General features: G+C 39.0%; 1 protein-coding gene across 8 annotated transcripts in view; it reads left to right on the top strand.

Annotated features, from left to right (window-relative positions):
- Mapkap1 (MAPK associated protein 1) overlaps positions 1 to 25952 on the top strand; it is a 212026-nt gene that overhangs the window by 26247 nt on the left and 159827 nt on the right. For 6 of the 8 annotated variants that reach the window (XM_087899704.1, XM_087899703.1, XM_087899702.1 and 3 more), the window contains 2 exons: positions 2441 to 2530; positions 15828 to 15976. In XM_087899704.1, the coding sequence (XP_087755830.1) occupies positions 2441 to 2530; positions 15828 to 15976 (239 nt within the window). Of the gene's footprint in view, positions 1 to 2440; positions 2531 to 9752; positions 9771 to 15827; positions 15977 to 25952 lie in introns of those variants that run through there. The other 2 variants (XM_087899706.1, XM_087899705.1) reach the window with 2 other exon arrangements.

Raw genomic sequence — 25952 nt, 5'->3', positions numbered from 1 at the left:
TTGTGCCTAGTGAGAGAGTGGCTGAGCATCTCTGTGTGAGTAGAAGACTTTGGTGTTGAGCTGTTAGGAGGAAGTAGATAGGAGAGCCTTATGTAGGTGGAAGTTGCCTTTAGAAAAGGAAGTGGCCCTGTTTTGAGACCTTAGAGCCACCCAGTCTCAAGTAAATGTCCTTGAGGGAGATTCTAGGGTGACAAAGATCTCTTAATGTGGGAGCAGGATAGCCTAGAAGTACAGGCACCAAAATCAATACCAGAGCAGGCTAGCCCAGGAATGCAGGCCACTAAAGTCCCAGCTCCTGGAGGAGCAGTGGGATGTGGGACAAGAGGGTGGGTTTTAATAGGATCTGTACATGGAGTGAGGGAGGCACAAAAATGCTCCTATTTTGATACTTTCCCCTTATTTCCTTAAGTTGATTACAAACCTTTGGTCTCAGTGGTTTGTAAATACTCAAATTTGTCATATATATTTAGTTCTTAACTTTTAGAGGTTTATCATTGTCCATTGTCCAGTTGATAGTGCTTTTATAATCTTTCCAGGAGAATGCAGTGTGCCAATGCTTTTATTGAGAGAGATAGACAGAGGGGGGAGGGAAAGGAGTTAGGGAGAAAGAACACATGCTTAAATATATATATATATATACATATATGCATACTTATGAGAGAGCATTTTAAGGATCCTTTTTTAGACCATTATGAACTATAATCAGAATTAGTAGTAGTAGTAGCCTGTTAATCCCAAGGAAAGAGAGTGGCAAGAGATGGACAACAATGAAATATGTTAATTTTCATGCTCCAGATGTAAAATGTTAACTGGGAGTCTGCTGGCAGAGCTGAGTATACCTCACAGTGAAAGAAACATTGAAGTTGAGTTCAGAATGCAGTGTCTGTGACATCAGAAAGAATAGTTTGTCCATAAGAAGAAAATAACTCACTTCCCAGTATCAAGAGAGACTTTTATCAAAATAGGGTTTTGATAAAACCCTTAGTGAAGGTTCGCAAATAATTTAGAGCCATTGCCACTCTAGTTGGAACATCCTTGCTAGTTCATGACATGGTATCTTCTGGGATAGGCTGGGTAGATTTTACCAGGAAGATGCTGCCCAATTAGAGTGTTACGGTGGTGTTACTGTGACTGCACCCTTCATAGTTACTAATGACAGTGGGTTTGGTTAGGTATAGTGATGTTGTCAGAATCCTTATGCAAGCCAGGGCTAGTGGTGGCACACGCCTTTGATCCTGGCACTTGGGAGGCAGAGACTGGTGGATCTCTGAGCTTGAGGCCAGCCTGGTCTACAAAGCAAGTTCCAGGACAGCTAGGACTACACAGAGAAACCCTGTCTTGAAAAAACAAACAAAAAAGAATGCTTTTGCCTGCATAGTTTTTAAATTTCTGGCAAGATTATTTCCAGTGTTCCTCTCCCATAATGCTAAGGAAGGAATGTATGGTTTCCCACCTTGAAAGTGTTTGTAAGCAAAATTTATTTTAGATATTTTCCTATTGCCGGTGTGTGTGCCTCAACAGGATGTGGAAGAGTAGCACGAAAAAACAGTGAGAGTGACCTGAGTTCTGTTTCCCCCAGTTATGGCTGAGAGCAGCAGTTGCTAATGGATACCGGTCATCTTTCTGTGAAGGAGCAGGCCACTGGTTTTTGAAGGCTGAAGGTTGATTAGCCAGTGTATAATAACAGACGTGTGATTTTAGGTGACTCTTTGTGCAGACATTTCTTTAGTTAACTCTGAGGTGCTAGCACTTAATTGAAGCTATAGGCCATATTGGTGATCAAGGAACTTAGTTTTTAATCCTTAAAGTACATCTTAAAGTTTTTAAAGAAGAATTGTTCTTTTTTACGATTTGACTAATGTGACAAAGATACAAATCATTTATTTTACTACCTATAAACTGTTTCAGCCCACTGAAGAAAAGCTATGCTAATTTATATAGCTTTGACATTTTATAATTTTCATGATTTTTAGATAAAGGATTTTATATTTAAAACTTTAATAGTCTAGTCTGAGTTCATTTATCTTTAATTTTTGAAACGGGTAGAGTAATTCATAACAGTAATTTTATTCCTGTAATGTAATATTCACTTCAGTTCATTTGTGCATTAAAATTCCTTTAAGACCGTTATTAATGATTTATATAATGAAATGTCATATTAATCACAGAAGTTTTCACATTTTATTATTCTCTTCCATGTTAATACTATCTTTATGATCTCTATTAATGTTTTATATCCTCTAATTTCAATTATAAATCAAGAATATTTTCATGTTTTTGTTGGTATTTGCTTTTCAGGGGTGCCACCTTTAAAATTTTATGACTTTCTCCCTCCATATGCAATATAAAACATCTTTATTCATATAAAGGTAGTTAATTATGTCTTTGTTTATAGTAAACTTTCATTGACAAACTTATAGTTATAATATTTCTTTTCAAGCTCAAAGATTAGAACGACTCCGCAAAGAGAGACAAAACCAGATCAAATGCAAAAATATTCAGTGGAAAGAAAGAAATTCTAAGCAATCAGGTAAATGGAAATAACTTTCATTTATGATTTGGGATTTGTATACTTAGTTTATATTGTTATATATGGACTTCTATTTTTAATCTGTTCTTCTAAGTTCTTTGGGTGGATACCACTTGTGTTTGAGCTTGAGCCCAGTGCACTTGTGTGCATTGGCCCTGTTGGTTTGGGCCTCCTTTCCCACTGGTTTACAGGGTTAATGCGGTTAGAGGGTGTTTTCTAAAACCATTACTTGGTACCACTTTCTTTGGGCCAAGGAATCGTATATACTTTTTCAAATGAGTGTTTAAGTTATAGGTTCATTTGTACAGTTCTATTTATTTATTTGTTTTTTTTATTTATTGTTTGTGTGTGCACACTCATGCACACATGTCACTCTGCATGTGTGGAATCAGAAGTCAGCTTGTAGGAATCAGTTTTCTCCTGTTGTATAGGTTTAGGGGAGTGAGCACAGGTTCTTCCTCATGGCAGCTAGAACCTTTACCAGCTGAGCTGTCTTGCCAGCCTCATTTATATAGCACTTTTTTTTTTTGAGACAGGGTCTCTCTGTAGCTTTTAGAGCCTGTCCTAGAACTTGCTCTGTAGACCAGGCTGGCCTCGAACTCACAGAGATCTGCCTGCCTCTGCCTTCCGAGTGCTGGGATTAAAGACCTATGTCACTACCACCCAGCTTCATAACACCTTTTTGCATATATGTGTTGATTATTTCATCTTAAAATCCATTCTCTTGCTGGTATTGTTAGTGTTGAGGTTTTGTGTTCACACACTGTATGTATATATTACCTATTTTCAATGCTTCATTTTCAGCAAGAAGAAAAAATTTTAAACTCTTGGTTACGGTGGAGATGAGATGGCTCAGTCAGGAAAGTGCAATGGCAGACCTGAAATTCCAATACTGAGCACACAACAGCAGGAGGATCCCTTGGGCTTCTGCCCAGCTAGTCTAGCCAGTCAGTGAGTTCCAGGTCTAGTAAGTGACCCATTCTTAGTAAAATGAGGTGAAAAATGGTAGAGGAAGACACTGGACACAATCGCTAGCTTCTGCATGAGCATGCTCACACATACAGTCTTGAAAGTAAAGTAGTCTTAGAATAGTGTATAATGATTAGATCATTTTCTAAGACGTTCTCTTTATTTTTTCCTTTAAAAGAAATATCCCTCTTTGTTCTTCCAATACCTCCTTGGCAGGTGATGGATGTCTCATAATCTTTGTTGATTGTCTCCATTGCTGCCCAGTAATTCTAAGGTTGCTACGTGACTAACAGGGTGCACTCGGCACTTCATATTCTTCACTCTGTGCAAAGGTGGAGGTGTTATTACTTATGATTACAGGTGAGACAGGCCATGGAGACTTGATTAACTTACCAAAGTCAGACAGCTAGAAGGTAGAAGCATGGTCGTGCCACACCTCACATCCAGCTTTGTCTTCCTTGACGAACCAGCCACACTATACTTGCTGCTTCTTGTGCAGTGCTTTCATTAGATCTGGTTTTCTTAGTGACTTCCTCTAAATGATGACTATGCAGAACCAGAAATTCCATTGACATGCTGAGCACAGCAGGATACACCTGTCATTCCAGCACTCAGGAGACTGAGATAGAAGAATCTCAAGTTTAGAGCCAGCCTGGGCTACCATTTCTTTTTCATATATCTTATTAATTGATTTCTTACAGTTTTCAGTTAATTTATTTTCTTTTCTTAATATATGCCAAGTTCATGTGAGAAGTTTGCATCTGTGTGTATGTGTGTGTGTGTGTGTGTGTGTCTGTGTCTGTGGCTTGTGTGTGTGTGTGTATGAACTATAGAATGACATTAGGTATTTTTCTTAGTCGCTCTCCATCTTATATATGGAAGCAGTTCTCTTGTCGAATCCAGAGCTTGCTGTGTTGACATGATGGGAATAGAAGCTTTTATGTGGATTCTAGGAATCCAAACTTTGGTCCTTGCGTCTGCTTGGTAAGCACTTTATCTGCTGAGCTATCCCCCCATCCCTAGCCTCTCTTTTGATACTTTACAGATCTGGCTGGGCTGCCTCTGTTACAGCTCTCTCCATTATATTTAATACGGCCTAAAAACACTTCGATCCTTCACCTTGTTTGTTTTGAAATTCCTGTGTCTCTCAGTACAGTTGCTATGAATCACCTTTTAATGAAGACAAGGGATGGCTTAAGCTCTGTTTCTTGGGCTACCCTTTATTTGCTTTCTTCACTTTGAAGTCTTAAACATATAAATAGAAAGAGCATGAACTGAGTGCCTCTGATGTCTGTGCAGCAGTCCATTTCCAACTGGAGAACGGTTTTCAGCTGGAGTGTTTTCCAGCTCATCTCACCAGCTTTAACTCTGTTGAGAATTTCAGAGTGTGCTGGAGAAGTGGACAGCCCCTCCAGCTTTCATTTGGAATCACTCTGTTCATTGTGTGTTTATACAATTTCCTCCTCTCCTTTTCTGTCTGTCACACATTTCAGGAACTGACTCTGATCACTATTTCTGGAGCAGGTTGTTACCTACAGTTCACCCTGCTCCATGCTGTTCTAAACAGTTAGCGTATACCTGCCGCATCAATGAAGAGAAGAATGTCTTTGAAATTTTCTGTAGGTGTGGCTCTGTCATCACAGCTTAGCACTCTGTTATCCTTAAAGCTTTCTAGAAAAGTGGAGTCAGGAGTTCACTGAGCATCTGCTTGGTAAACTGAACAGCACTCTGTTTTTTTTTTTTTAAAATATGTCTGTGTGTATGCATATACCTGTGCACAGGGGACCAAAGGAGTTGAAACCACCTGGAACTGGAGTTCAAGTTAGTTGTGAGCTGCCTGACTGGTGCGCTGAGAATCAAACTCAAGTCCTCTGTAAGAGCATCATGTGCTCTTAACTGAGCTATTTCTCCAGCCCCTAGTCCTTTGTTTTCACACATCTTTCAAACTCATGCTCTCTCCTGGGAACAAATGTTATATTTAAAGCCTTTTGATCATCCTTAGGAATTTGGGGTCAGTGCCATTTATTTATTCTTTATCTGCTACTTATATTTTGTCAGACTCTTTCATCTGTCCTTTTATGTTCCTCAGTAGAAGAACCAACGTGACTCTCATGAGCTCTCTGGCATGTTCTTCTTCCCACTGACTCATGGAGTCCAGTCACTGCTGCATTTTCTTCCCTGACTCCTTTCCCCTCCTTCTTCTTTTCTCTTCCCATCCCCTCCCCATGTGTCCCTATGTTTATCTGTGTGTCTGTTTGTGTGTACATGTGCTAAGGTGTTTATATGAACAGAGAACAATTTGTAGTTGTTTTTCTCTACCATGTAGGATAAAACTCAGGTCAACAGTCAGTCAGCCTTACCACTGAGCCATCTGGCAGGCTCCAGTGTGGCCTTTTCATAGAGGAATTAAAGGTCTCTTAGATAGACTTTGTGACTTAAACCCATATGACATGTTATAAGGGAATGCTTAGAATAAGACCCTCAGCCAGGCAGTGGTGGTGCACACCTTTAATCCCAGCACTTGAGAGTAGTAGAAGTAGGTGGAGCTCTGTCAGTTCAAGGACAGCCTGGCCTACCTAGTGAGTTTCAGGACAGTGGGGAGGGGGGGGGACTTCAGTGAGACCTGACTAGAAAAGAAACAAACAAAAAGACCATTTGGGTCAAGGTCAGATAAGAAATCTGAAAAATTATAAACTACCAATCTTACACACAGTGTAGGGGGGAACCATTGTTTAGATTTTCATGTTTTTATTGTAAATTTCATTTATGACATGGGTATATGTATTTTAATATCACATTTAATATTTAAATAATCACAGGGTCATTTGTGTGCACAAATAGTTCATAAGTGTATTATTTTGTTATATCTGTAAGAGTATTGAGGTTATTTCCAGATGTTTTTATTTCCATTGTAAATAGTGAATTCCTCTTAGCTTTTTTATTTATAGTTGTTTATAAATATTTTAAATTAGAGCTTTTTAATTTTTTTATAAAGAACTTGCTTTTAAAAATATAATTAATAACTGGAGAAATTATTAATTTTCTTTATCATACATGTTGTATATAAACTTTATTTAATGTCATATATAATTTGTTGTCATGATGCTCTGATTACCTCAAATTTTTTGATTTTATTTTCTTTAGATTTGGATCTGAGGTTCATGTTACTTTTATTCACATTTTATTTATTGTTTTTATACATGCGTGCATGTGTGCATGTGTGTGTGTGTGTGTGTGTGTGTATGTGTATGTATGTATGTATGTATGTATGTGGAGGTCACAGCACAACTTTATGGATTTGATTCTTTCCTTCCACCTTTATGTGAGTTTGGGTTCCAGAGGTTGAACATAGCTTGTTAAGCACTTTTGCCCACTGAACTGTCTAGCTAACCTTCACATTCTACTTCCAGTTAAAATGCCTCACTTTCTATTTAATGTATAGGCTCTCTTTAATTTTTTCTGGTAGTTTATTTGTTGAATAATTGTATTCCAGTTGTCTTAATGATAGTTCATGCCTTTAATCCCAACACTCTAGAGGCAGAGGCAGGTGAATCTCTGTGAGTTTGAAGCTAGCCTGTTCTGCAGAGCAAGTTCCAGTACAGCAAGAGCTACACAGAAAAATTGTGTCTCAAAATAAAACAAACAAACAAACAAACAAACAAACGGAGACGGCTCAGTGGGTAAGAGCACTTACTGTTCTTCCAGATAACCCGGGTTCAATTCCCAGCACCCACATGGCAGCTCACAACTGTTTATAACTCCTATTTCAGGGGATCCAACATCCTCACACAGACATACATGCAGGCAAAATGCCAATGTAAATAAAATACAAAAAATAAATTATTAAAAACAAAACAGGCAACAATAAGTGTCTCTGGCTGTTTTCTATAAACTCTATTATAGCATCATATTACATTATATCAGGAAATTGCCTGGTGGTTTTTTGTGATTTTAAGAGTCGTGATGGAGTCAGGTGTTTGCCCATCCATCATTAAGTTGCTCTCAACGTCTTCTAACAGATGGTTGGAGTGACTGTTGATTCACAGATTGTAAATAGTGTGTTCTGATTTTATTCACCATTTTAGATCAATTAACTAGTTTTTATATATGAAGAATTTTATATAATGTATTTGATTATCTTTAGATACATTTCTACAACAAAGACAGGGTGGGTTACATGTTTTTTTTTTTTTATTAACAGATTTCAGCATTATGAGTGTTTTTCCTAGGGTTCTATTTAGGTGGCCAATGAAGTTTTTTTTCTTTTCTTTTGTGTCATTATTAACTTGTGCTTGTTTTGTTTTGAGATGGGGTCTTGCTATGTAGTACATGCTAGTCTTTGTAATGAATTCCTTCATAATAGCTATGATTTTTTTCTTTTGTGACAAATACTATTATTCTTCTTAGTTCTCATTTTTTCCCCAATCTAGCATCAGAAGTTTCTTCAAGGCATCTTGGTTCTTTTTAGTGGCAAGAGTACTCAGCCACAGACTGAGTGCTGGTGTGGTTTACTGGGTTAGGGTTTTCCTTGTAGTTTTGTTAAGGTAAGCACAGATTAGTGCTGTAATTGAAATGTGAGGTTTTTGTTTGTTTGTTTCTTTCTTTTTTACAAGATCTCACTGTCTTGCTTACAGCCCAGGTTGGCCTCAGATGCACCCTCCTCCCACTACTGACATGTGTTCCTTTGCCTGGCTAGATATTTGCTGTTTTCATTTTATGCTCACGTGTCTTTTCTGTTTATTCTAAAAGCCTTGGCCTTGGATAGAAATGCCAGCATTCCTACCAACAGTATGATTTCTGAGAAGACTTTAAAGCCTTCTTTGGTTTTTGTCTGTTGGACAAAATATTCTGTTATGAAATGTACAGCCAGATTATCATGGGGTAAAATCATAGTAATTTCTTTCTTTAAAATTAAACCACCAACTCATCATTGCATATAGACTCTTTCATTCCTCCTTTCTTTTGATTTTAGAGATGACACTTTTGATTTGGTAGCTATAGAAACAGTATAAGGAATTTTTTTGTATGATCTGTTGATGGGTGGAACACAGGATGTGAGGCAGAAGAGTCAGAACAGCTTCCAAGCTTGGGGCATCATGGGATTGAGTTGCCACCTAGAAGGGGAAGGGTGGAGATAGATCAACTTGGGAAAGGCTTGAGAACGTGGTTATGGTTGTGTAAAATAAAAATACCTGGTTGACATTGAGTAGGAAAATTAGATGTAAAGTTAGTGTGTATGGCTGTAATATTAGGACCAGAAATAATTATTTAGGACTCACCAACATATATATTGGATATTTATTTAAGTCTTTATCTATTATGTGTGTGTGTACATGCATGCACATGTGTATCATGTGGAGATCAGAGGAAAATTTTACGCATTCAGTTCTTTTGTTCCACCTCTATATAGGTTCTGGGGATGTAACTCAGGTCCTCAGGCTTATGTGGCAAGTGCCTTTGCATTATCTTGTCCACCTGCCCTATTTGCTCTTTTCTTCTAAGGCACATTTTATATATAGTAGTTTACAGGTATTGAGTATACAGTTTGATGACTCTTAACAAATGCATAGACTTGAGATTAACACCCCAAGCACATGTGAGGGGTTCTGTTGCTCCTCAGAGTTCCCCTGTCTAGTCCTTATGTTCCTCGGAGGCAACTATTTTTCCTGCCTTGTATTGCCCCAGTTTAGTTTCACCTCTGGTAGAAGGCGGCTCAGGATGCACATGTAGGTGGAGAAAGAGGGCAGGACCAAGCTCGGAGAATTTCAGTGACCAAGGAAGCTGAGGGGGACTCCACAGGTGGTTGAGGAGTGGTGGCCTGTGAGAGACTAAAAGCCAGATCAGGTGGAATCCTAGAAAACCAGTGAGAACAGTATTTAAAAGTGAGGAAGTGCAATTATTTCAAAGGCTGCAGAAGGTCTGAGGAATGATTAAAATTGAATTAGAGTCATGAGAAAGGTGTTTCTTTGTTATGGTTTTTTGTTTGTTTGATTGGGTGTGTTTGAGTGATGAGAAAGATGGCACAGCAAGATGATATAGGGAAATTTCAGGAGCAGAGAAATGGACCAGTAACTAGGAAGACGGGCTTGGGTTTTCTTTGTTTAATGAGCAGTATCGCGTATAATGCCAGGACTAACTGAAAGTGAAAGGAAGAATGAAGGAAACATTGAGGAGTGGCGAAAGGGGCATGAGTTTTGTGTACAAGGGAGGAACCAGACCGAGAGAGAGGTTCTTCCGTGGGTTCAAGGAACAAAGACAGGAAGATGTGCAGGTGAGAGCTTGTTTCCCTTTCCCCATGGCACAGAGAGCTAGAAAGGAGGCATTGTCAGATTACGGTGAAAATTAGTTGGAACGGAAGGAGCTAGTACATCGTCACCTCACACATAACTCTATTGGAAACACGTTCAATAAGTTACTCTTGTAATGTAAGTTCTTCAGATGTGTATTGATAGGCTTAATCACTGTTCTGTTACTTTGAAGACACACCTTGACCAAGGCATTCTTATACAAGAAAGTATTTATGTGGGACTTTCTTATAGTTTCAAAGAGTTAGTCCATGATCGTTGTGGCAGGAAACAGATATGCATGGTGCTGGAGAAGTAGCTGAGGGTTTCATGTGCTGAATCAGGCAGCAGGCAGTGGTGGGAAATGGGGAAGACAGGGAGGGAGGAGGGATGGTTGCACAGACCAACAGACACTGGGAATGGTGTGGGCTTTTGAAACCTCAGAGCCTACCCCCAGTGACACACACCCTTCCACAAGACCACACTCCCTAATCCTTTTGAAACAGTTCCACTAACTGGGGACTAAGCATTCAAACATAGGAGCTTAAGGGGACCATTCTCATTTAGATCACCACAGGTAGGTTAAGTATGTTTATACGCCCAGAATCCAGGTTGAGGCGTCATGTGGTTAGAGTTTGATCTTCTAACCCTGACTCCCAAGCCCAGTTTTGCTTTCCATGGTTTTAGTTACCTATAATCAACCTTAGGCCTGACAATTTTATGTTGGAAGACTTAGAAGTAAACGATTTGTCAATTTAAATAATCTATTACAGGATGTTATTATAATTTTAAAAAATTATTAATAATTTTGTACTGTTACTGCTTTATAAGTTAATCATCAGTTTCTGTGCATAGGAAAAACAGTATAGCCATGCACACTTAGCCATTTGAGATACATTCACAGAATTATGGCTGGCAGTTTTGTTGGTGAGAGTATAATCATAGGAAGTCTGGCACAAACTAGGATGATTAAGATGCCACTAGCTCATGCAGTTTTATGGAAATAGTGCCATACATGTAGCCCATCTTTGACTGGAAGTAGTAGTATGAGTATATTTGCAGGGATGGTACTCTCTGGGGCTTTGGAACCTGTCCCTGTGCAGTGGGCACTTTGCCATCAGACTCATGCACTATCTCTGTAGAGATTCATTTGATGAATTTTCTTCGCCAGCCTGTTGATAAACTGATGTAGTTTTAAAAAGTTGTAAAGTGACCATTGGAGGGTTCTGTTTTCTCTTGATTTAATATGACATTGTTGAAAAGTTGAATGGGTTGAACCTGTTGATTGCAGATTTAAAAATCTGAGATTGACTTATGTAAAGATTTGAGTGTGGACAGTGTCTAATGTTCATGAAATGAAAAGTAGAATTGTGGGCAGATTTTTCTTTGACTGCTAGCTCACAAACAGTGACATAGAGACTTCTTATTAGTTATGAAACCTTGGCGTTTAGGTTAGCTTTGTTCCCAACTAGCTCTTATAAATTACATTAATCTCTTTATATTAATCTACAGTCTGTCACGTGGTATTGCCTCTCTTTTGTCTTACACATCCTGTTTCCTATATCTGTCTGTTTGGCGACTCTGCCCTCCTAGATTCATCCTCCCCTTCCTTCTCTCCCCAGAAATCCTGTTTGTACTTCCTGCTTAGCTAGTGCCCATTCAGCTTTTTATTACACAAGTCACAGCAACACATTTTCACAGTGTACAGATATCTCACAACATTTCCCCCCCTTTTTTTGTCTAAATACAAAGGAAAGATTTTCTCTATAATATGGTAATAAGAATAATTATCAGGTAGAAATCACATTCACATTGTTTAGTCCATCTGTATTTGGCAAATTCATAAAAAGTACTGTATTATCTGTCCTATTGTAGTCAGTCCAAAGTTTTATACCTAAACCACTTTCTATCATAACTTCTATTACCATCCTAAAAGTATCTTTTTAGACCTTAAAATATCTTCTTAGATAAATAACTTAAACTTTTGTGTTTCTCAACCTTAAAAACTACATCTTTTATGTAAGTTTCTTTTCTGAATTTGGTAACAAAGAAAAATATAACAATAACTATCTCTTCTTCAACTCCATTAGAGACCCGATATAGATATAATATTATCTGAGTAAACACAAAGTGTGGAGCAAACAACCTCTAAAACTATAGAAATGACAGACGTCTGGCTGACAGTTACCCAAGTTTCCTTTGTAACACTGGGACATCCATCTTTGGTTCAAAGGCCTAGAGTATCTGACAGACTTTTCAGTGATGCATATATTTTGACTGTTCTACCTTGTCTTGACAAAAGTAGGTGGTTGTTTCCTTTTGTGTCCTGTTTGTCCAGTTTGGACAGCATATTGTCAGCAGTTCAGCTGAGGCAAGGTCTGTTTCTTGCTCAGTGACTTACTTTGCCATAGTAAAAGCAAACTTCATATGGAGGTTCTTTGATGCCCATCGTCCTTTTTTGAAGTAAATTGGTACTACCAGGAGCAGACATGTCTCACTGTCATGAAAAGCTATGTTATTAAGATGCTTTAAATGCCATATTCTGTAGGTCTATGAAGTGTTTGAAGATCATCTGTCTATCTAAAATATGTTTCTGTATGACCTTGAAAACATACCTAACATGACTACAAGTTTGATTGTTATAGTTAACTATTAACCTACAGTTCTTAATTATCCTAAGAGGTTTATAATAGTAACTTTTAAGGACTAGAACTTTTTATGTCACAGTTTTAAATGAGCAGCATAGGCACAATACCTTAAACAAGAGTAGAAACATATGTACAGTATAACAAAAATAGCCTTAAATTTGTATCAGTATACTAAAATCCATACCAGTGTAAAATATTTGAGACTAGTGGTTATTCAAAAGTATACTCACAATCTACCCTTTTATTCCATCATTCTATATCCCCACTTTTTCCCTTTAGAAAGAGATTCCTGAATTTAATTTTCAGGTTTTTCCTGATCATTACCGGTAACAGCTTGTAACCAACCCCTCTAAATGATGACAAACATCCAGAACACACTGAATGACCAAAAACCTCCCACCCTATCTCTTGGGAATGTGGACATCATGTTCTGTAGACTACTTCCTGTTATCTGGGGTCAATGGCATCTTTAGAGGACCCTGGGAAGATTGAGATAATGGTCAAGTCCTGGGAGAGTTATTTATTGCCCAGTCTCAATGTGATGGGAAAGTGCAAGGCTTATCTGAAGTTTTAGCTGGATAGTCTGAGGCTGGCTATCTCAGCTATTAGCTTTGAAGTTGTTCTGGATATATAATTTTGAGGACACTGCAACAGAAGCATTTTGAGAAGCTGGATCACAGGGACTATTTGTCTTGATTGATATCTAGTCCTTTTCTTTTCTGAAAACTCATAAATTTTTAAAGGATACACATACTAACAGAATTATGGAATATGTAATGTGTACAAGTCTGCCAAAGATGAAAGAATGTCATGTAATAATAAGTCATGAGGACTCTGTGGCCAACAATATTTATCATGTTTCATCTGTTCTCAGAGCTGTTCCCATAGTATAGGGATCAGCATGTATGTCACCTGTCCTGTAGTCTTTCTTGGTTTCTTTTTCATGTCTGTAGTCAAGATTTTTCAGGAGGTCTCCTCCAATCAAATTTGATCTTCACTAATTTTGAAGAAAACCATAACTTTTGTTTCTGTGTAAACAAAGGCATAACCTTTCCTCCAATGCAAAGTATTTTTTGACTTCCATTCTTAAGTGAAGATATTCTTAAAATATATAGGTTGGTTTAATGTAGCAGTTTCCATAATCCAGTATCTCTCAGCAGCTGTTCTTTTTTGGTCATTAGCATTTAAGAAATTCAAAGTCAGCAAGAATCCAGACACCCTGTGTATTTCCCATCTTTATGTGGCTTTTTCCTTTTATATTGCTTTACTTTCTCTTTAAAGACTTTATTATTTTTAAACCTTATTTTTCTATGACTCTCTATAAACCTTTTCTTTCTTCAGCATCTAAGGACATTTTTAATCATACTATATCTCTTCAGAGATTTTCTCCATCAGGACCCTACTTTCTGCATGTTTTCAGTGTTCTCTGACTACTTGAGCCAAATCTTAAACAGCTAAGTCTAGCAGACTTTTTTGGACCACCAACCAGCCTTCAGATCATTACACAGAGATTAACTTTTAATTATGAATGCTCGACCTTAGCTTAGGTTTGTTTCTAACTAGCTGTTATAACTTAAATTAACCCATTTTTTTAATCTACACACTGTCATGTACTTGTGGCTTTTACCTCTCCTCCTGCATATCCTACTTTCTCTGCACCTGACTGATGACTCCACGTTTCTTCTTCCTCGAGATTGCTCTGTCCCAATACTGCCTAACCTCCTATATAGTCCTGCCTAACTATTGGCCCTTCAACTCTTTATTAAACCAGTCATAGTGGCACATCTTCATACAGTGTAAAGGAATATTCCACAACAGCTAAATGGTAACTAGGCCCTCTACCTATGTGACTCTGTTTAGCAGATGGCCTGGCAACTGATTCCACCTCCTTCTTATTGGTGAGAGTGGAGACTCATGCCTGTAGGCACGGCCTGGAGCCAGTCTATCTGCCCAGCTCTGGGAAATTTCTGGGTTCATGCTATGGTAGGCAGTTCTACCTAATCTCTCGCCATGGAGTAGTGCTCTGCCCCCTACTCATAAACCTCGTTCAAGTGTTCGGTTGCAGGGGCTCTCAAAAGAGCCGGGCCTGTCTATGCTGCAAGCACCTAGCCTATGCGGAACTTTTCTCTTTTTCAGCTTTCTCAGTCCCTATGTGGATTTATATGCCTCAAGTTGGATATCAAATGTAGGCAGATTTTTCTTTTGGCCACCAGCTCACAAATAGCACAGACTTCTTATTAATTATGGAAGTTTGGCCTTTAGCTTAGACTTATTCCCAACTAGCTCTTATAACTTAAATTGACCCGTTTATATTAATCTACATTCTGTGGCATGGAGTTACCTCTTTCATCTTGCACCTCCTGTTTCTTCTGTGTCTGGCTGATGACCCCACCCTCCTAGATTCCTCTCCCTTTTCCCGTCTTTCCCCAAAAATCCCGCTTATACCTCCTGCCTAGCTGTTGTCTATTTAGCTTTTTATTACATCAATCACAGCAATACTGCTTCCCACAGTGTACAAATATCCCACAACATATGATGGCTCCCATGTACTTGCAATCTACTTACACTTTGTTGGATGTTCAGGTGAATTTAGAGATCTAAATGATCTTTTTGAAGATGTGGAACTGTCTTGATTCAGTGATAAATAAGAACTGAAGGTTCTGATTTGATATTATTTATTTTTAATCACTTCAATCATTATTCACTAATTTATGCAGCAAATTTTATTGAGTATGTGATGTGTTCTTTGTGTCTGCATTAGTGTCGATCCCAGTCCTGGGGTTTACCTGGTTGCTTGAGTTAGGCCTAACCAAAATATTCCAAGCTAGTTTTCGTGTTGACTGAATTGGTAGTACTACCACCCTCTGCACAGGCTTGTAACAAAGATTTGATAAACTGTGTTGGCATGCACAACAAATGCTAATTCTTTGTTTCTCTTTTTCCTTATCTCTGTTTTTCTCAAGATTTTATGCTGGGTGCCATTGGAAAGTGGGAAAGGACCTTGCCTTTAACAATCTGTAAGTTAGTAGTAGGGCCCGAGAGAGCTCCTGAGGTTTTACAGGTTGACACACCCAAAGAGGTGGAATTCAGTGTCTGGTATCATATAGCGGTGGCTGCTGCTGAATCCTGGGTACCCAGCTGTGAATACTCTCCTTAGGATGGCTGTTCTGCGGCAGTGACTCTTCCCTTTGACCGTCCAGACCTGTGCGTCTCTATATGCACTCTTCTCTTGCTATGCACAAACCCTCAATTGTGTGTGGGAGTTCTGTGTACATCAGCCCCAGCATCTTCCTCCACATGCAGTCTTTAGGATCCAGAGGAAGACTTTAGGAAAAGTGGACAAATTGTCTTCTGTACATAGTGACAGAGATGTTTTTTTTTCCTTTTCTTTCTCAGCCCAGGAGTTAAAGTCACTGTTTGAAAAAAAATCCCTCAAAGAGAAGCCTTCAAGTTCGGGCAAGCAGTCCATATTGTCTGTACGCCTGGAGCAGTGTCCTCTGCAGCTGAATAACCCCTTTAATGAGTATTCCAAGTTTGATGGCAAGGTAAGTTTAAAGAGACTGTGTCTCTTTTACTGAGACAGAGGGACTTGTTGTTGGTATCATCATGATAATCATTTATTATTAGATTTAGGTTTTAAAAGTGCCTCAGTATTGTAGAACACCACATTTCCTAAGACCTTAGATATAAAAGGTAAGAACGTGGGCCCATTGTTTCCATAGTAATATTTAGGAGAGCTAACACAAAAGTCTTGAGCGCCCTCTCATTCTTTTCTTCTCTGTACTCACAGTCTAGGACTGCTTCAATTCTCCTAGATAACATATTTTTGCACACATATAATTATATATATTAAGCTGAGTGTGGTGGTACAGACCTGCAGCCCTAACACTTAGTGTGCCAGAGCAAAGGGTGGTGAGTTTGAAGCCATCCTATGCTACATAGCAAGAACTTGTCTCTCAAACCCAATAAAAAATACGTCTCTCTTTCTTTCTAATGTATATAATCTATGATGCATATATGTGGGTAGAAGCAAAGGGAGGTCTGTGTGTACCTATTTATTTACCTGTTTCATCACCTTGTATGTGAGAGTTTGGGCTGGGTGGACTGATGAAGCAGTTGTGTTGGGAAAGACTTAGAAGTGGCTCTGGGAAGTGGTTTGCATTGTTCTGTCTGCTGTCTACAACTATAGAAATTGTGAGGTCTCCCTTCAGAATTCCAGGCCATTGTATTTTGGTCTTTCACTGTTGGGGGTTTTGTTGGATGCTGCCAGGGTGGGTGACTTTTATTTTTCCCATTTGTAGTAACAGTTTCCTTTTATAAAATTAAAGTATGTTTATTTTCCTTCTAGAAAAATGGCCACTCTTTCAGGAGGAGCCCGGTACTCTTATGAGCCTCAGTTCTGAGCTGAGCAGGGCCCTTTTTAGGAGACAGTTTATTTTTTTAATTTATTACCACTGTGTTCGCTGCCTGGCAGTCGTGTGGGGGTGCTGAGTGATGTTTGCTGCCTCGAGGGGTCATATGCAATTTATCTTATTTCAACACTGTTGCAATTAATAAGTGGCAGTGCTTTGCACATGTTTGCATTTTTCTCCTCACACGCTAGTTTTGTCAGTTATCGTTGAGCAAAGAGAACTTTCTGGAAACATCTTATCTCAGACTCTTCTGGATTCCATAGGTGGAAGTCAGCAAGTACTCATTAGCAGTAAGGCTACTGATATCAGTGAGGGTGGACAGGAACCAGAAACAAAACACATTAGTAACATACTGGCCCTCAGATACTCAAGAGCTCCTCCAGAAAACTCCCAGAGCATTGTCAGTCACTTCCAGGTTGCATTGTTCTGAACTTGTCTTTAGTCAGCCCAAGCTATGCCGTGCTGTGGAAAGTAAGGAAAAGAAGGTGGGCTCCCCAGGAACCTGGACTGTCTCCAGCTGCACTGCAGAGGATTCATTTAGGTGTGTGAGAAGCTAGCCTCAGCTGGGACATGGCTGAAAGTTACTTGCCTTTGTAGCTGGTATAGTCTCATTGTTGAATGATGAAGTTGATAAAATAATTAATATGTGATTCCATGCCAACAAACAGCTCAGACTGTAAAAAACAATTCTTGCTAGAATTTCCCTTTTACCATTAGTTTGGGTTTGGATTTGTCTGAGAGTTGTGAACATTGTGTGGTAAATGTAGCTAACTTCTGAAGCTTGGGAAGACAATTAATAAAAACAATTTAAAAAAAGCCATTTCCTTAGTCATACCAGCATTTTTTGTTAAATGTGTGTTTACATTTAAGTTTCCCTATGCTTTATCTTCGTGAACCTTTTGGTAATCTGTAGAGAGTAAGCATTGATTAAGAAGGATTTATACATCAATAAGTCTATCTTACAATGCCTGCTATTTTATTATTACCCCATATATTACAATGCTAAAATACAATTAAACCCTTGCTTTCATCTATTATTTAAAAATGATGCATTTGGCAGATACAAAATGAAAGTGGCTAATATTTGAAAGATACTGTACCGTACATATTAAATCAGTCTTTATCTTTGTGAAAGGCATCAATATGATCGTCAATGGCATCTCAGTGATTAATAGAGAATTATACTTGAGTCAAGCCTTTTTGTAACTTAGAAATTAAAATGACTATTCAAATAACACCTCAAAATGATCAAATTAGCATTTTGTGATTGCATAATAATGGGATTGTAGTAATGCTAACAGTGCCATGGCTGCCTCCAGAGTTGAGATTGTGTCAACCCCCAGATAATAAAGCCTTTCTCTGCCAGTCGACTTTAATCATTTCCAGATTGATTCTTTCTGTAAATCATTTGACATTCAGTACTAAATTTTTGTTACTGTTGTAACTTAAAATTATTTTACTTTTATTCAGCTCATATTTAAGAAATGAAATGAATAGTCTGTCTTAATGATTTGTCATCTTGTTATTGGGACTACATGTTTTTGCCTCAAATATAAGGGTTTTCCATGTATTTAAATACTATATGTAATATACCTATACACACACACACACATATACATGTATGTATATATCTGCAAAGAATTTTTAAGACCACTAAAACCTATTCGGTGTTTTTTTTTCTTTTTACAAATATTCATGGATGCTCTCCTTGGGAGTAGTGCTTGCCTTATTTACATAATTAACTGAGTTGCTTAGGTCTCTTGGGCAAATGGTACATAATTGGGGAGAGAAGGGGACAGGAAGAGTTTGGGGTCTAATTAAATATGCTAAAAACCTACTTAATTATGTATTTCCTCAAGAGACTAGTGACTGTGCAGTCCTCTTTAAGATGTTACTGTTGGCTTGGAAGAAAGGATTTGTTTTGGGTATGGAACAACAGTCTCATGGTAGTTATGCAGGCATGGCTAGTGTCTTTAACAGTTTTGCAGACTTGTGTCATTGGTTTTAGTGAGCCTAAGGGTGAGTATCTCTTTGAATTTTTCCTAAATTAAAGTATTTTAAAATTATTTTTGGTTCCTATAGTTGGCTAATAATTTATTAAAAAATATTTTGGGAGTTAATATATTTTTAGAGCATAGAATTGGGAGATTTGTACTTGGTTAGGATTTTTTTTTTGTTAATTTGGAGGGAGGGACATGTTAGGCTTATACTGTTTATATTATTTCTTTGGGAAATAGATGATGCTGTCTGACTTGGTTTGAATCCTGAGCATTTGAGGGAAGTTCAGGGTAGACTGCGAGGAACTGTAGGTAATGTTTGTCTGAAGAGGTCCAATCCAGCTCAGCATCTGCATGAAGTCTTTTTTGTTTGTTGGTGGGCATGTGGGGGTGAAAGGAGAGGAACCTCTTGAGTGTGGACTCTGGGCCTCCTGTCTACCAGACAGGCATTCTCCACTAAGCTATAGCCACTGCTAGAAGCAACCCTGAGAAAGCTTTTTTATAAAATGCAACCTCTGGTGTAGGCTGAGATCAGAAACTTTCTACTCCAGTTCTGATTTTACTCTGTGGAGAAGTGGACTGTGCTTCCAGATGCTTAATGATGATGAGGGTGGGCTCTGGGCTGAAGGCAGGCACTGGATTAAGTTCCTTGGAGATGCTGTGTCATGCCCCACCACGGTGTTTGAGATTGGCCCAGGCCAGGGTCTCTTACTCATGCATGCTAAGCAAATGGTCGACCACTGGGCTGAATCCCAAGCTCCAACTTCATGTTTAGAGATGTGTCGTGGCACACCCTTTTAACCCAGTACTCAGGAGGTGGGCAGTGGATACTCACCCTCACAGTTACTTATTTATTTACATATTTTTTACTTATTTATTTGGAAGGTAATAGCTACTAAAAATTAATCAGAAAGATACTTGGGCATTAGCAATTGCTGGGCAGTTGTAATAAAACATTAGGTATCCTACCTAGTGTGACATAGCTAAATACTATTCCCCAAATGTGAGGTGGGTGTTTGCTTTGACAAGGGCTTAAAAAGCAAAAGAGGTCTGGTTCCTACCAACAGCTGTGACTTTGATTGTGTTAACTTGTTAGAAAGTAGCCACTCCTCCAGTAGAAACTGAACAGGAAACTGCAGAGTGTGGGGGAGGGGATAATTCACGAGTGCTAATTGCTTGGCTGTTAATTTTCATAAGTGTTGATAGAAGCAGTTCCTTAAATTAAACTTTGTTTAAAATGTATCAGGGGAAATATTCCACAATGTCGAGCCTGAAGTGAAAATTAATATGAATGCCGTGGCAATTAACACATACTGGTTAATAGCTTTTAGCAGCATTTTGGGATGATAGTCCTTAAATACATTTTTGCATGCTGCTCTTGTTCAGCATTGTTCTAGTCGGATGTCTGGATAATTATGAACCAATGTTTCCTACAATCATTGGCATTAAATAACTCTCTTCAAAGAAAGTCACTTGAAACTTTTACAGGAAAGAATGATGTCACAAGAAATGTTATACATTTTGAAAAGGTCAATGAATTGAAACCATGTATTTAAAAAACAGCTGGATTAGCCAGATGGCTTAGCGGTTAGTGATTAAGAGCACTGGCTGTGCTGGGTGGTGGTAGTGCACACTTTTAAGTAAACTCTCGGGAGGCAGAGGCAGGCAAATCTCAGGAATTCCAGGACTGCCAGAACTTTTATATAGAGAAACCTTGTCTCTGGGCTGGGATGGGGTGGGGTGGAGGGGGTGGGGTGGGAAGCTCTGTCTTCTCATATATATATATATATATATATATATATATTCATTTATTTATTCTGTATACAATATTTTGTCTGAGTGTATGCCTGCAGGTCAGAAGAGGGCACCAGACCCCATTACAAATGGTTGTGTGATTGCTGGGAATTGAACTCAGGACCTTTGGAAGAGCAGGCAATGCTCTTAACCTCTGAGCCATCTCTCCAGCCCGGGAAGTTCTGTCTTGATGTGGGATGTCCTTCTGTATATGTGTAGCTTTTATTGGATAACGAATAAAGCTGTTTCGGCCTATGGCAGGGCAGAATATAGCCAGGCTGGAAGAGTTATAGAGAAAGAGTAGGCAGAGTCAAAGAGACGCCATGTAGCTGCTGAAGGAGAAAGACACGCTGGAACAACCCTGCCTGGTAAGCCAGAGCCTTGTGGCGATACACAGATTAATAGAAATGGGTTAATATAAGATATAAGAGTTACTTAATAAGAAGCCTGAACTAATAAGCCAAGCAGTGTTGTAATTAATATGTTTTCTGTGTGATTATTTGAGTCTGAGAAGTTGGGAAACAAAAGAGCAGTCTCTGTCTACACTGTCTGCTCTTGCAGAGGACCTGAAGACCAAGTTTCCATTTTTAGTACCCATATGGCAGCTTACAACCGTCCGTATCTCCAGTTTCTGGAGTGCACATCTATATATGCATATAAAATACCCATATACATCAAATAAAAATAAATGCTAAGAACAAAAACTGCCATAGAATAAAGTGCTTCTCATCTGAACTTGGAAAACTTTCTATTATCATGGGAATGAGTCCTTCTAATATATTAAACTATTTTAGCTTCATAATATGTTCTAAAGTCATGATTGTTTAGGTGTTTAGTGTTGGCTGTTCTTTTCTTCAACAGTGACCTTAATTAAGAGCCTTCTGTCTTTCTTCCTCTATCTGCCCAAAGCCCACCTCCCTCTCCCACCACCCAAGAAATAGAGTAGCTGAGAATGCAGTTGGCTGCATTATTGTTCTTTTCTAACACGCACTCAGTAAGATACAAATATGGGGTGACATAGGGGGTTTTGTTTAGGAGGCATCTTGCTCTTTCATTGACTTTATTCTGCATTCTATCTATCAGTCTATCTGTCTATCTGTCATCTATCTATATATCAATCAATCAATCAGTCAATCAATTTGTCACATATCTACCTACTTATTTACTTTTTGAGGCATGGTCTCTTTTTCTGGCTGTCCTGAGACTATATAGGCCAGGTTGACCTTGAACAGAAATCCACCTGCCTCTGTCTTCTGAGTGCTGAGACTAAAGATGTGCTATCACACCTGGCTTTACATACTCTTAAAAAATAACAAAGAGTAAAGCACCAGCATGACAGCTGTGACTATTCACTTGGCTTATTCCTGTGATTGTATTTTGCCAGCCTTCCTATTTATAGACAGAATTTGTTAGTCTATTCCTTAAAACAAGGTGTCAGTTATTCACTACCTTTCCTACTTAATGTTGTAATGATACTTTCACAGGCATCAGCTTCAGTAGTCGTCTTTTGATGAGATATTTTCAATTGATCATTCTCCTGCCTCAGTCTCTCTAGTACTGGGCATATAGGCATGAGCCCCCATGCTTGTGCTTGTGTTCATAAAAGAAAGTTAATAATAAACTAAAGTATTGTAAGATTCAGTGGAGATGGTGTGTGCCTAGCAAAGTGCCTGGTCATGGCTGGTGCTAAGAGATGCTTAGTTTACTTTCCCCATGCCCTTATTGCCTTTTATTCGTTGTCTGTGTAGAGGCTCTAGTATGTAGCAGTCTGGATAGTGGTGAGCACATAGACCTGACTTCCGATCTGATTGGAATATCATACCTGACTCATACTATAGCCACCAGTACAACAAGGAGATGTATTTCTGTAGGATTGTCTTAATAAAGGACAAAGGCAGGTTTGTACAGATGATATAAGGAAGACGGCTTTAAGATTGGAACTCCAGGGTTGAGGTAGCAGGAGATATGAGTTGAGACTACTGAGTAAGGCAGTGGGTGGCTGAGAGACCTGTTCTCTTTAACCTAGGAGCACTGAGAAGTCTTGAACAGGTTCAGATGGAGCCATGAGGTAAGCTGATTGTGAGGGGCAGGGGCGGGGGCTGTTTTGTTAAAGCCCGTGTGCCAAGTAGGTGTTCTGCCACTGATCAGTAGCATATACTTGAGCAGGGTCTGTGAGGATAAAGAGACCAATCAAGAAAAATTTCACCATGGTGAGAGATGAGTGGGCGCAGGTAATGGGCTTAATTTACAATGGAATTGGAGTAGTCAAATTCAAATTATATCTCATATATAAAAATGCTTAGACTTGATGGTTAGCATGTAGGGAGGTAGAGCTATATCACTTAAGAAAATATGTTGATAGTAATTCTTAAAGGGTAGTGAACTAAGAAGTTCAGCATGGATATGTTTCTGGCCTAACGAGGTTACTGTTCTACCATCTCCTTAACTCATTTCCAGGTTAGTAGAGGAAGTCTGGCTGGAATGAGGTACCAGGGAATGCCTGGGAAAGAGCCCTTACTTGTAGACGTGCTGACAGTTGATGATGTCAGTTCTTGCTCAGCATGAATTGCAGTAGATTTTCTTGTTCCTCAAAGATCTAGGCCTTAACTTACTAATGTGAACATACTAATGCCAGCTTCAGATTCTCAGCCAGAACAGAATCCAGAGAACTCACTCGTCGCTCTTTCTGTCCAGGTGTTCCAGCTTGAACTTGTTGGCTCCAGTGACATTTCTTCCTCAGCTTCCTACTGCACACACATTAGTATGTGTTAATTAGGCGTGCACTACTGCACTCTGATTAATTTTCATTCTGTAATTTTCTTCTTTTATACTTTGAGATTATACTGTAATCACATTGCCATCCCCTTCACCTTTGTTTGGCTTATTGAGACAGGTTTTTCTGTGTATCCTTGGCTGTCCTAGAACTTACTTTGTAGACCAGGCTGGCCTCAAACTCACAAAAATTCACCTGTCTTTGCCTCCTGAGTGCTGGCAATAGAGGCATGCACCACTACAACTGGGTAGTTTTCTTAATGTTAACAAAAGTTGAATTCTATTGTTAACAGGAACAAAGATGTGTTAGCTGTGACTGTGCCATTCTTTTCTCTGGGGTCATTTCTTATGTGTGAGCCTTGGTTTCTGCCTGTTTGTAAGGTTCGGTAGTTCCCTATGATGGACAGTAGTATGTAGAGGATTGTAAATGAGAAATCTTGAACTCTTGAAACTCTGGTGTGTGGCATGTGCTGTGTGCTGTGGTTCATAGTTTATTGACTGGTTTTACAGATGAGGGCATAGTCTGAGAGAGGATACCACAGTAGTACATGGCAGAGCTGAATAAATTCCTTTTTTTTGAGTTCAGTATCATAGCTATACTTTGCTTTTCTATATCATTAGGAAGGAAAAAAAAGCAGTTTATATTTGAAATTTTTCTAAATTTAAAAGCAAATTTTTTCTTCATCAGTGAACTAGAAATCTGACAGACCAGTTTAGGTGTTATTGTTAGTTGTATGGTTGACTTAAGCTATTGTCTTTGTAAGTTTCAGAATCTCACAGGTAAGAAGGGAATATTAAGATTGGGGCTGGTTTGGGAGAATGCTCACACATAAACTCCAGTGTTTGTTCCACCAGCTTGTCTCTTTCCTTTGATCTTCCTGGTGTGCTGAACAGAATCCCCCTTGGCCTCTGCCCACCTACCTGTCCAGTCCCACAAGTGACTCACTAAACACCCTTCCCCTCCCCCCCCCCATTGGTTCATTTTAAACATTGCCTACAAGCTTTGCCAATAAGATATAGCTAACCCTATGGAGGAACTTGAACTTGATAGTAATGTGGCCAGTAAGTGAAGGAGCCTACCCCACCCTCCAATCTGGGAATGGAATCCAGGGTCTTGTGTGTGTTACCACTGAGCTACATCCCCAGCCTAGAAATCCCCAGCCTAGAAATAGTTACTTTCAGAACTATACTCATCGCCAGGGGCCCTGATAGGGGTTTGTGACTTCAAGTGCATCAGAATAAGAAAGGAATAGACCCATGAATAACAAACTATAGAGTAACACGATAAGCCTGTAGTAGAGATTGACTTGGAGAATTCTAGGGTGTGAGGACAGCAGTGGTGAACAGCAGGCATAGGTTGTCTGAGTTTCTGTTGTATAATTCCTAGAGAGCAGAGGCTCAGTTTCATTCACTCTTGTAATGAAGCCAAGAATGGCATTCTCCACACATAAATATAGAAAATTTTAAATGGTGCTGGTAAATTTCAGATAACAGTACTCTTTGAGGCCTGCAGCTCCAAGGACCCAACCTGAGAGCTGTGTTCTGCTTGCATCTTGCTCCCTTCTGTTATGTTGAAGTCTAACATCTAGATGTAAGAAAGTAAGTTTAGAGAATTTGCAAAGTATGCTACTATACAACAAAGATTAAATTGATTTGTTATATGTGCATTTAGCTACAATTCATTTTAATTGTCTGTATGAAGTTAAAAAGTATTAGTGTCAGATAAAGATTCATCACCAGCGCATGATTTAAGGCTCTTGCTGGAGAGTGCAGGCATGTGTTCCGGCAGATGTTTGTGTAGGCGCTGTCTTTCCTGACAGCAGTTAAAAAGTATGGTTATAGTAATCAAATTGTGGTGCAGCGACTCTGAGGCTAGGGCCAGATTGAATTAAAATAGATATAAGATTTATGAATAGCAATAGCTGTGATAAAATTTCACTGCCTTCTTCAGCAGGAAGGACTTTCCACAGTGGGAAGAAGGAAATCTAATAACCACTTTCCTAAAGCTGTGCTTTCACTGACTTTCGTCTTCCCGTCCTAATCACAGCATCAAAACAATAACTTGCAAGGGCATTTTCTGTTCTCTTCTCTCTTACTTTGACCATAATAACCTTTCTTTCCCCTCCCCTTTATTGTATTAAATACATAGCATTAGAACAAGCATTTTAACATAATACTGTTTTAGTTTAGAAGCACAGTTCCAGTAAAGCAGCCCAATTAGGAGAGAAGTATTTAAACCCTATTTAAAGAAAGCTTTATTAAAACCAGGCATGGTGGGCACACGCCTTTAATCCCAGCACTCAGGAGGCAGTGGCAAGTGGATCTCTTGTGAATTCGAGGCCAGCCTGGTCTACAGAGTGAGTTCCAGGACAGCCAGGGCTGTTGTTCAGAGAAACTCTGTCTTGAAAAACCAAACCAAACGAGAGAGAGAGAGAGAGAGAGAGAGAGAGAGAAAGAGAGAGAGAGAGAGAGAGAGAGAGAGAGAGAGAGAGAGAAAGCTTTGATTAGTGCCACTTTAGCTGCATTTACTGAGTTTTTGTTTTGTG

Source organism: Myodes glareolus, chromosome 21 (genome assembly GCF_982192425.1).
Source record: "Myodes glareolus chromosome 21, mMyoGla1.1, whole genome shotgun sequence".
Taxonomy (NCBI): Eukaryota; Metazoa; Chordata; class Mammalia; order Rodentia; family Cricetidae; genus Myodes; species Myodes glareolus.
Note: the sequence above shows the minus strand (reverse complement) of the source record. Positions and strands in the feature narration are given on the sequence as shown.